Below are 12813 nucleotides of genomic sequence, written 5' to 3' on the forward strand. Positions count from 1 at the left end.
TTATAAGGGTAAATTTACCTTGTAGCAATGTTGTTCGAGGTTCTGTTCCTAACAGACATAGGAAGTGGTAAGGATCTGCCTTAGGGTAGGTGAGATGTTGGGGAACCTGACAGCTCATAATATTGGCAGTTTTTTTTTTCCAAAATATTTGCCACATTCGCTAATTCCACCCCCTCACCAAACCAAAAATGCAAAAAGGCAGCTGTGTGCTTTTCGCTGCTTTGCTGAGCCATTACAAACTAATGGAGTAACCCAAAAAGGCCAAAGGATCTGGGTACAATGCAATACAAACAACAATTGGTCCTATTGGCAAGGATTTATAACAATAGACACAATACTCAATATTGTATTTACAGCAACATAAATTGATACAGGAGAGCGAGAGAAAACAATCCAATGGATAACGTACGGTGAAAGTCATTTCAATTCTTTATATTTCTCTTATCAAAAAAATGTATATACATACAATCATTATGTTTCGGTTGTTCCTCATAGTGCATAAGAAAAAGTGCTTATAGGAGTGCTCAGGTGCCATGAAAAAAGAGAAAAATTAATCTGAAAGTGAAAGAAAACAATGAGCACAGTGGCGGGGAACATGCTGCTGCAATAAGCCTGTCAGAAAAAATCTCAAGTATTACAAGTATCCATATAAGAAAAAGAGGCAGATGAATCGAAGCACATCCGTCTTTAGGATAATAAGAAACAATCCAGGCTTGTATAGTTATGCCGACATTTTGACCCGGATGATTAGTGTGGCAATTTAAGACTTAAATAGCGGGTCTTCATCAGGACGTAAAAGAAAGGATTGAGGGCAACCTTCAGTGGTGCATAGAATGGCAGATGGGCTCCTTATCCAGCTTTGTATGTGGGCGGGAGATCTGAGCAAGTTAATGAATATATCCGAAGCTACCGCTTGTTCAAGGTAAGATCAATATGAATTCAAGGGTAGAAGAGCCCATAATCGAATAAATCAGAATGGGTCACTGGCTTCGTTATGCATTCAGGTTCAGAGGAGCCCCTTATTGATTGGATCAAAATGGGGGGGTCATTCGCTTGATAACAATGTTGTCAAAAGTTCTGTCCCTCCCTCGGTAACAGAACAACTCTCAAATTCATTTTTCTTTCTTCTTTCATGGCACCTTGGCACTCCTATGAGCACTTTTTCTTATGTTGATGTAAATACAATATTGAGTATTGTGTCTATTGTTATATATCCTTGCTATTAGGACCAATTGTTGTTTGTATCGCATTGCTGATCCGAAGCAGCAGCTGCCTACCTAGTCTTGGCCATGCTATGCTTTTCAGTAACCCAATCACAGAAGTCCTTGTGGGGAACTTCAAGCTAAGTCGCCACAGTCACAACTGCACATGTCAACATTTCAGGCAGCCCATCTCTGTTGTCCCTGGAGGGGGCTGCAGTGCTCAGCAAATATTTGCAAATAGCATTTTTCCACCCAGGATGAATCCTTTCTATCCCACCCGTCTTGTGAGCTCATAATATATTCAGGATCCAGTGGCGGACGGCAAGTTGACAGAGTGGCCGGGGAGGTGGAGGATGGGAATTGGGGGGAAAGAAAAAAAAATATATATATTTTTAAACTCTTACTTGCTCGCTGCATCGCACTCTTAGCTTCTCCAGGCACAGGCTGCCAGAGTACACAGCGGCCAATACTGACACTGTTTTCATGCTGCTAAAAGCAGAGTCAGGATTGGCCTGAGCACCGTTGATTGGCGCTCCCACACAGACTAGGAGCCTGTGCCTGCTCTCTCCAACCCAGCAATGCAGCAGGGGTTGGAGAGAGCTTTAATGCGAATGTGGGTTTGGCCGGCCTGAGATGGCCGGCCAAACCCACATGGGCAGTGAAGTGCCCAACCCTCCCCCTCCAGCCTGTCACCACCCTGGCCTCGCCCCCAAGCCTCGGCTCCAAGGGAAAAACAAAATGAGAATAAACAAGAGTTTATTATAGTTTAATTTTTTCGGCTGCTGACAGGTGGGGCGATGCTCCTCCACCATAGCGGAGGAGCCACTGCTGTCAGGATCTCTGTGACCTTACAGGATTCCTTGCAGGTGCGGTTTTTGCACAAGGGCAGGGGCAGCGTTACCCCCCCTGCCTGCCGCCAGCCAGGCAGGAAAAATAAAATGCCAATGAAAAGATTGCCATTTTATTTTTCTGACATGCGCACTGCAGCAGCAAGCCGACCCTGAGCCCAGAGACATACAGGGCGTGTCCTTTGCTGCTGACTGGTAGCAGAGGAAAGGAGTAGGAGCTGGCTGGATGCTTCCAAGCGCGCATGTCACTCTGGCCGGCTGTCTTGCCCAGGCCAAGGTGACATGCGCACTTTGAAGCTCACCACTCAGCTGTCTTAGACAGCTGGGTGAAGACTAAGCACAGGCCTACAGGGCCTGAAAGAGCGTCCAGACAGCCGGCTCCATCCAATCCAGGCACTTCTCTCATGCTGGTTAACAGCATGAGAGCAGCATCTGGATTGGTTAGGGGAACTCGACTGCAGATTCAAGAAGTGGAACATCAAGGAGGACAGAGGACGTGCCACAGTGGGTAAGTACTATTTATTATATTCATTTTAAATTTTATTCTAGTGCTTTATTTTTTTTTCTTTTGGAAGGAGGGGTGATTTATTTTGGGCTTTTGGAGGGAGGCGGTATTTTATTTTGTGCTTTTGGAGTGAGGGGTGGTTTACTTTGGAGTTTTCGAGGGAGGGGTGTTTTATTTTGCTTTTTTGCGAAGTGGTGGGGAACTTCACTCGCCCCACCACTTTCAAATGGTACCAGCTGCCCCTGATCCCTTGGACTAACACAGACTTCCATGCTAAGCAAAGGCAGAGCTTTGGCTTAGTCCCAGACAGCAGAATGTGGGTAGCATGCTGGCCGCTCTCTATTGAAACAGTGCTGCAACACTTAGATCCCCCGGGACCAAAAGAAATCAGTTAACTTGGGGCAGCCCTAGCACATACTTTCGTAGTGGGGCAGCTGGCAGAAGTCTAATGCTCAAACACATTCCTGCAATTTCAAAGTGCCATTCAAACAGGATGCGGTTGTGTTTGTCTGTTTAGAGAGGGGTCTAAGCTTGCAGAAGGCTTTGCCTGTGTGCATGGCAGTCCTTTGGCAGTAAGCTGTATGGATTCCATACAGGGTCCGGGGGAATCTCTTGAGGTTGCATGTGCAGGCATCGGGCAATGGAGATGCTCCCCAGTATCAGGACATACCTAGGGTGTCCATGAGAAGGCACAGATCTGCATTTTATGGGCCACATAAAATCTACCTAAAATGGAAAATGTAGGAAGACAGCTAGGGAAAAAGAACAACCAGCACCTGTGCTAATACTGGATATTTGTCCCTACAATCTGAAATTCTCTCACTCTCTTTATTTTAAAATGCTGTCAAGGACCACCTTATCTCACAGAAACCGTCTCAACTACCATATCTACAGACAACTCTGTCACTGTGTATATGATAAATGCATTTATTGTCATCATCATTCATTGTATCCATCCACCATATTCAACCAGCATCTCTATGTATCCATCCTGAAGTGCTTCAAAGTCCTATAAACTAAGTTCTCTTACTATGTACCACATTTCTTGTTTAACTGCTCTGTTGTGCGCAAATAAATAAATAAAATACAAAGAGGATTGCTCCTCTGCAAATGTATCTCAATATAGTTGTCAGGGAAGGAAAATGTGTTTTGAAAGGTGTCAGAGAGAGCAAACGTATGCAGCCCAACTCATTTTTGATATCAACCAAGAAGGAATGTTACAAAGAATGACTGAAAATAGTTTTGATGATTTTTGGATAGAACAAACTCAATTGTTCTTATTTTCTATAGAAAGAAAAATCCAATGTAGTTGAATATCATTAACAAAGTGCTAAATGAAGAAACAGAGGCGTGTGCGTTTGCTGATCGTGGATTCTATTCCGACATTGCAAAATTAAGTATTTGTGTTTGAATTAGCCTCTTGTGGGGTCTTCTTTGAAAATTAGGCTGTTAAGAGATCCAAGATTATGTCTTCATACCTCTTTTAGTTTTCCTAATAGACTTTTCATTGCATTCAGTTTTTTGGGAATACCAAAGACATGGGGTCTGACTCTGATGTCTTTGCTTATTAAAACAACATGATCTGTGATATTGAAAGCCAAATTGACCTGGTACCGATTCAAAACTTTGAAAACAACACTTATTAAAAGTTCTACCAAAACCGTTCTAAAAAAACTTCTGAAAAGGACCACTTCCTAAAATGTTTGCTCCCAAAATATATTGAAGTTAGGGCAGTGTGAAAGGGATGGGTGATGGAATTCGGGGGTAATGGTTTAGTGCATAAGGTATAGGTTACTGAGGTTAAGGAGTAAGAATTTGGGCTTAGGGATATAGGGTGACAGTTATACCGCTAAGGGCTTCGGAGGTAGGGTAAGTGTTTGGCATATAGGGTTAATGGTATAGGGTATAAAGTTTAGTTTTACTTGGCTAATTAATAAGGGTTAGAGGTTAGGGGTTAAGGATTAGAAGCATAGAGTTAAGGGTACATGGAACACATGTAAAGGGCATGGTATTAGGACTGGGGTACAGGGTTAAGGGTATGTGGTATAGAGGTTAAGGGTACAGGGGTTTAGTTATAGAGTACAGTTATATAATTAAGGGTAAATGGTTCAGGATTAACGGTTTCCTGTATAAATTTAAGGGCTTGGGGTTAAAGGGTTAACCGCAACCATTAAATGTGTTTAATGTTACCAATGAAAATGTGTTTAAGGTATGTTGATGACTGTTACAGTTATATTTAATCTATATGTTCAAAATAAAAAAGTGTTACTTTTCACAGTACCACTGGACTAAATTAGTTTCAAAGGACCACACTGATTTTCTATTTGTAATGACTTAGTAAGGGGACGTTCAGTTGGAGACAAGGAGTTCAATTTAATCTAAATAAAACCACCAACACTTTTTGTTTTAATTCACATCCTGGTACCAATGTGCAATAACATTCACAATGTGTACACCAATCTTCCTAAAAGAGGAATACGACCATGAAATATTTTTTTAAAGTTCACAAAAATGGCAAAGTTGATCACTAGGAAACTGGGACCGGCTACACATGGTAAGACAAGCATGAACACCTTAGGATAACTCTTACTCAAAATCTCATTAAAACGCACTGTACGCACCTTGAACATTTGAGATTTGTAAAGTGTTATCACCCCAATCATGGATCCTTCAATTCCACTGGCAATCAGGGTCTGAATGAGCTTGCAGGTAAAGACCGCTTCCTCCATGTTGTGAAAACTGTTACCTTGCTCAATCTGAAGAGAAGAAAATAAAGCTGTTAAAAAAGATAAAAGCATATGAAGTATATTGAGTCATACTTAAAAAACTGTAAAACTACTTGATTAGTTCTACTGCTACGTTTGAATGTAAATCACATTTTTGGGGAAATTCTCCAAGAATTTCATAAGTGCTCATGGGTACATGACAACACTGGGAGCTTCACATGTGTAAGCATCAATGCATACATAAATACTTGTGCATCTGTGTATGCTGTGTTTTCTATCTGAGAGAAACTGTTTTACCTGCGGAGAAACTTCTATCCCTGCCCTCCATCATATCCAGGGTTGGACTAGGATCTTCGAACGTTTGTAAATACTCACAGGTTTGCGGGTGTTGACGTATTTTGTATGGTAAACCCCACCCTCAAGTATACACTCCCCGTCTAGGGGAGATTATTGGTGTCATTACACGAGTAAATCAAGTGTAAATCCATGTTTTATTACTTGCACTTGTTGACCAAAGTTAAACGTAGGAGCATAAATGGCATTCTGAATCGGAACCATACCATTTTTTCTGCTTGGCAGCTTAAATATTGCTTCGCTCCCCTCTGAGGAGTTACATAGTTTCAACTACATAACTTAATAACGCACCGGCTCACAAAGGTAACTTATACTGTAATTTAGATGTGTAAGTTTAGACTTAATTTTTGAGTAATATTACTACTTTTTGCAATCACCATTTGCGAGTGTAAGGTTACTAAAAAGTGTAGATTTGCAAGTCTCCACCCCCTGAAACGGGGGAAGGAGCCAAATTATTGAGTTTAAGTTACTACTGCCAAAAAGGAGCAGCAGTAGAAGGGCAACAGCACCTTGCACGGCCAACCACTGATATAGAAAAACGCTCTCTTGGAAAATAATAGAGGCAGGGATGTGAAATACAACACTTTAAGAAATAATGTTGATTTGAATTAATTTATAACGACTTAAAAATATATATATCAAAAAACAAATAGTGCTCCGGTCCCGCCTAGCCCCCTTAAAGATCAAAAACAGAGACATTCTACATGAAAATTGTAAGGAGTGCTGGCAAGGGAAGCGAGATGGATGTTTTTCACTGGCTGGCTGAAGGAGTAAAAAATGCTTTGTGGGAAGGAAAAGCAAGATTAAACAGGTTAAAAAACGAACATTGCATTTACAGCCAGTTTTCATTTAAAGACAAGACTGCAGCATTTTTGTGATAGTGAATTATAAAAGTTTAATCATGCTACTGCCTATTTTGAAAAAAAGGTCACACCTGTTAGCAATTGCATTCTCAAAGATGACGGAACCGGAGTGTTAAATCACGTGGTCAGTCGAAAGGCACAGACTTTACCCGTGATCAAGCCTCTTAAGAGGAGAAACGCGTTGGGTTTTCTTTACCTGTGCAGCTTTCCACTACCTGTGCAACTTTCCACATGGATTAAAGCATTTTTCAACAACTTCCAGCAGGCGTCGGTGTGCCTCTCTTTAGGAAAGGGGAGGTGGTGTTTGGATGTTTGTACGGGGGGCTCCGGTCCCGTAACACTGACCCACCCTGCAGGGTCTGTGGCTCATTCATCGGATCAGTTTTCGGTGATATATATGTCAGATTCAAACAAAAATGCCCTTCCACTTCATTGAAGCGAACAAACAGAGCACAAACTCCTCTTATCTTGTAGTGCGATAACTTTATTCCTTACATTCCTTTGTCATTACGCGTTTCGGTCAACGAGTGACCTTGATCTATATATGTATATATATTTTTCTCACTGAAAAAAAAAAAGGCCTAGAGGGTCAGGGTATCCTTTACCCTGTCCCCTAATATCTTTATTTATGTTTTTCCTAGGATTCAGGGCTGAGTATCGAGTCCTAGGTTTGCTGCCGCTACATTCTTGCTGATGTTGTGGCAGCCAAATAGATCTCAACATGAGAACGGCCGGCTCCGCAGATTCTTTCCGGATTCATATACACAAAGTTTTGAGCATTAATTGCTCAAAAACTATTGAACAGATTAACAAAAAAACACAAAAAGCACAATTTATGGACCAAGATCTAGCTTCCTCTCAAATTTGGTGTAAGTCCGTTAAGCAGTTTTTGCTATAGCCTTGTCTAAAGTCTATGGAAAATGCAGGGGGATTCTGCGTTTTGAGACCCCCTTTTTCCTCCCACTGCAAATTTTATCAGTGCCCTGCTCCGTAGTCCTCTCGCTGTGGGCAATCTCTTGGCTAGCTCATTAATGAAGTACCTGCCAGTCTAAGCAGCAAGTTTGATCGCTTCCTGCCATGGCAGGCACGTCTAGCCAAGCTCCTAAGTCTGCTGCAGTTTCTGGCATGTGCTGGACGTACTCCAGCTCTGAGCTACTGTTTTAGGTACTTTTTGGATGTAGTGACTTTAGAAGTGCAGTTTGTGACTAGTACTAGGTTTACTCTTTTGTGGGTGGGTGTATTTCCCTCCCTAAACCCCTCTTATTTAGTAGTAAGCATGCTCCTTTTTCCAGCCACTCCCCCGGTATCTTCTAAATTGTTTCTACTCAGGGGCCGGTTCCGATTCCGGCCTCAAAACAAACTGACCGACACGGACCCGGACCGGATACCGACCGACACGGACCAGCGCCGTACGACCCGTGCAGTACGATGCAACACATGTGAATTACAACCGACACGTACGGAATACAAGCCGTACGACCGAGCCGTAGGGAAAATAGTGAACCGGACGGAAAAACCGACGCGATTTTCACCGACCGACACGAACCCGGAATGAACCCGACCAACCCGTAAACACGATGTCCGATCCACGCAGTATGATACAATGCGTGTAAAACCAGACCGACTCGCACGGAGACCAAGCCGCATGACCGACACGTACAGACATCCGGGCCCACAAGCAATAGAGACCTTCGCGACCGACGCGTATGAAACACAGAAGATAGGCAGCGTGAACGAGGCGGAGAAGCCCGCATGAGACAACATCAGCGTCCGTATCCATCAGATGAACGTCTCCTTCCTGCCTACAAAACCCAAAGGATAAAAGGCAAAAAAAGGACCAAACAAGCAATGACAAGGCCAATAACTATCAAATAAAAAAAACCTGGGACAAAGACACACCCACAACTCCAACTATATAAAGGACTACAATAACTACCATCATCCTTTGCAAACAGGAGACACAGCCAGCAGCAAACACCATTACCCAGCAACCACAGACACACTCACAACTCACCCATCACACAACCCACACACCATCAGCACCTCATCCAAAAGCACACACACATACAGCCAGCAAAACCAACACCAACCCACCCTCACTTGCACCCTCACACACACATCTCTCACCACCACCACCCATCACCATGCCCCCAAAGAAGAATCCAAAGTTCCCAGATAGTGAGTTAGAAGTGCTGGTAGACGAGATCATCAGAGTAGAGCCACGTTTGTTTGATACATTGGTCCAAAGGACCCACATGTCACAGAAAACAAAGATGTGGGCGAGGATTGTGGACAAGGTGAATGCTCAAGCACCAGCAAGGCGCACAAAGGACGATATCCAGAACAGGTGGTATGACGTGTGCAGGAAGGTCAAGAAACTCATCGAAAAAGATCACACCCTGAGTCAGTGCACCGGCGGTGGCCCTCCTGCCAAACCAGTCTACTTCAGGACCTGGGAGGAGAAGGTGCGGGACATCCTACCACCAGAGAGATTCCATGGGCTAACAGACATACCAGAGCCTGGTGAGTACACAAACAACATACCCAAGATTTTGTGGCAAGGGGAAAGCAAAACCATGCACCGCAAGCAAAACTACACTAACAAATAGATAATCATCCCAAGATGTGTATGCCAGTCAGACAAACACAATACCTGCCATCTAATAGTGACTTGGAACTGTGTCATGACATGCACCAACCTACAAACAAATAGAGCAAGGCAGTGGCACAAAGCTAAATAGACACTGCCAGACAGTTTGCCACCACAAACACACTACCTCACAGTGCAGCTGACTGACAGGAAGGAATAGTGGGGATGCAGGTGAAGTGAGTGTATGCAAAAGCATGATGGGGCCTGTAGTCACAGATAATGCTCCCCTTCCTCATTGGCCCATCAAGACCTCTCTGAAACATGCCCACATCACAGGGAGTGGAAAATGACTGACAAGATGGCTGACACTGGCTCCTGCTGTGGGGAGCACAAGGCCCTGGTAGGGCATGTGCGCAAATCAGAAGCAGGACACCACTGACTGACATCCTGAAAGACAACTTGCATGCCCCACAATGGAAGCACGTTTCATGGTGGGATGTCTGGCCGGGTGGGAAGGAGGACTGATAGCTCTGACCATACTTACCAGCATGTGGAGACACACACACACCCCTCAACACAAACGCCACACAACTCACCGGGCAGAATGCATTGACCCACACCTCTGTGAAATATCAGCAAAAGATACACCGTACTGGGTGCTGCTGTGTGAAGCACAGGGGCTCTCTTTGGACTTGTAGCCAACCAAACACCAGGATTTCACAGTCAGCCATCTTGCCATTGCTGTCACACCCCCTCACAGGGAAGCAGAGTCAAGAGGAAGGAAGTATGGGCATGCTGGGAAGGGGGGTGTAGCCAAGAGTATGATGGGAGTCGCAGTCACAGACAATCTACACCCACCCACATGGCCCAGTAAGCATACACTGAACTATGCTTGCCTCACAGGGAGTGGGAAGGGACTGACAAGATGTCTGACACTGGGCTCTGTTGTGGGGAGCACAAGGCCATGCTGGGAACTGGGCACCAACAAACACCAGGACTTCACAGTCAGCCATCTTGCCATTGCTGTCACACCCCCTCACAGGGAAGCAGAGTCACGAGGAAGGAAGTATGGGCATGCTGGGAAGGGGGGTGTAGCCAGGAGCATGATGGGAGTTGCAGTCACAGACATTCCCCACCCACCCACATGGCCCAGCAAGCTCACACTTAACCATGCTCACCTCACATGGAGTGGGAATGGACTGACAGGATGTCCGACACTAGGCTCTGTTGTGGGGAGCACAAGGCCATGCTGGGAAGTGGGCAACAACAATATCAAACTCTGTCCGTGACAAGCTGGGAAAAAGCAGTGTACAGGCAGGCATCTGTTCGTAAAGTAGAAAATGTCATGTTTGTGAACCATCAATGCATGTAGAAACATAACTCACATCGTGTGTCTCTTCCAAACACAGGTGGTGCTGGGCACCTAGCATCAAATGAAGAGGATTCCCAGTCCCAGACTCTGGCGGACACTGAGCTCTCTGGTTTGACTCTTCGGATGACGACGACCAACCTGGCCCCTCCGGTGTGAGTCATCATGCAGCACCAGCAGCATCAACATCTGTACCCACGCCTCCAGCATCTGGAAACCGACAGGGCACCCCCGCCAACACGAACAGACCAAGGCCACTGAACACCCACAGCACAAGGACACAGGACCCCCCGGAAGCTACAGCAAACACCACCAGCAACACCACCCAGGGGTTCCCAGTGTCACCTGTGCGTCCCGCCGCTGGTCCTGTCCGTGTGGATAGGGGTGCTGGGAGGGGTGGGAGGCAGAGGGCGCGCCTTGCAGAGGGGTCTGGGCTGCATGATGACCCCCAACTGGCACGCATCATAGATGCATACCAGGATAGCACCGGAGGATTTGGCCAGGTAGTGGGGATCCTCAAGGACATGCAACAGGAGCAGGCTGCCCACCATGCCCGCATGAAGGCCAAGTGGGATGCCCTTACTGCGGTGCATCGGGACATACTCCAATGCCTCCGCTAGATCAACACAAACCTGTCCACACCTCCCTGTGTGGCCACAACATCTGTTGCAACACCATCTCCCAGCGTCACAGGGAGGGAGGAGGACTCTGGCGGAGAGTCCCCTGCACCGCAGAGGCCTGCACCTGTGGATCCCCCCCCCCCCAGGAAGAAGAGGGGTTGTCCAAAGAAGGACATGTGAGAGGCAGATGTCCCAGCACATCCCCCAGGGCCTCTAAACCTTTTTCTGGACAATGTTCTTTGTGTGCAACCAGTTCACCTTGTCCAATCGCACCCAACTCACACCACATGACATGGAGGGTTCATGTTGGGCCAATGTAGCAGATGACTGTGGACTTTACTCTGGATATTTCATCTACTAGCACATCCAACTCTAATGTGAACTTTGGATTCCAAAACCAATGTACAGCACCCACCATCCTGTGCACTATCCTCACACATGTTTGAAAATAAACTCACCAGTACCCCATACTTGCCTCTGTTGTGATTCCAACTTGTCATGTGTCATGGAGATGTCGATCTGCTACACAACACAGTGCATGCCAAATACTGCAACAATGTGACCAACGTTAGGTGAGTCATGGTGACGTGACACATGTGAGGGAGACACACCACAATGGCATTACAACACATACTCACCATGGCCATGTTACTCATCGAACACACAATGATGTTGACCTGAAACACATTGGCATGCACAGACACAACACCAACCCCAGTCAGTGGTAACAAGTCCACAGGTGAGGTAAGCAGATGTCAGTCCGATATGGGAAGACAGACAACGCACATAACAAAGCGTAGCACAGGTTCATTATACATCAGCAACATGTTCATTCCATAATAGTTGCAAGGTAATTCTACGTAACAGTGGACACACGCTCACGAAGTTTTGGAGAATTGAAGTCCAGGGATGTGTGGTACATCAGTTGATGGGAATTGACAACTTCCACACTGGTGTTGGATTTTGGGTGTTGGGGGTCAGTGTTGACCAAACAACAGGCAAAGTACCCTGGGAAGGACACAAGACACAGTCAAAAGCACAGTAGAACAGGAGAGAAATGCAATACACATGCACAAAACATGTCACAAGAAACCTAGACAAAAAACAAGTTAGCAGTACTACCGTATTGTGGAGTACACACCACCTGAATGGACACATCACTGCACGCATCCAGTCAAGTGGCACACAGACACACTCAGACAGCAACAGAGCAGCCACAACACATTCCAGGCTAACTCCATACATTGACATAACAACCCTGGAAACTCACATTCAGGTGAAGAAGTTGTTGATGAGCTGTGAGCGGATGTCACCCTCATCCTCATCATCACTGGCATCTTGGCCCAGGCCGGGATCCTCCACAGGTGCCGGAGGTTGGTCATCGTCATCCTGGATGAGAGGCACCTTCTTCCGCACTGCCATGTTGTGTAGCATGCAGCATACAAGGATTATTTTGCACACCTTTGCAGGCTCATATGGGAGGGCCCCTCCAGTCATGTCCAGGCAGCGAAAGCGGCTTTTCAAGAGGCCGAATGTCCGCTCAATCACCCTCCTGCTCCGACCATGTGCCTCATTGTAGCACATCTCGGCTGGTGTCACAGGGTTCCGGAGGGGTGTCAGCAACCATGGCATGTTGGGGTATCCGGAGTCACCTACACACACAAAAATGAACAAGTAGCTGAGTTTTGTAGGAGTGCGGAATACAACATTGACAACCACACACAATGAGAAACAGT

General features: G+C 45.6%; 1 protein-coding gene across 5 annotated transcripts in view; it reads right to left on the minus strand.

Moving 5' to 3' along the window:
* Positions 1-12813, minus strand: part of ZGRF1 (zinc finger GRF-type containing 1) — a 619324-nt gene that overhangs the window by 53100 nt on the left and 553411 nt on the right. For all 5 annotated transcript variants that reach the window (XR_014978114.1, XM_085641436.1, XM_085641435.1 and 2 more), the window contains one exon: positions 5177-5311. Coding sequence is in view for 4 of the 5 variants with exons in the window: in XM_085641436.1 (XP_085497562.1) it covers positions 5177-5311 (135 nt within the window). In the remaining variant the exon portion in view is untranslated. The remainder of the gene's footprint in view (positions 1-5176; positions 5312-12813) is intronic.

Source organism: Triturus cristatus, chromosome 2_2, assembly GCF_964204655.1.
Source record: "Triturus cristatus chromosome 2_2, aTriCri1.1, whole genome shotgun sequence".
NCBI lineage: Eukaryota > Metazoa > Chordata > Amphibia > Caudata > Salamandridae > Triturus > Triturus cristatus.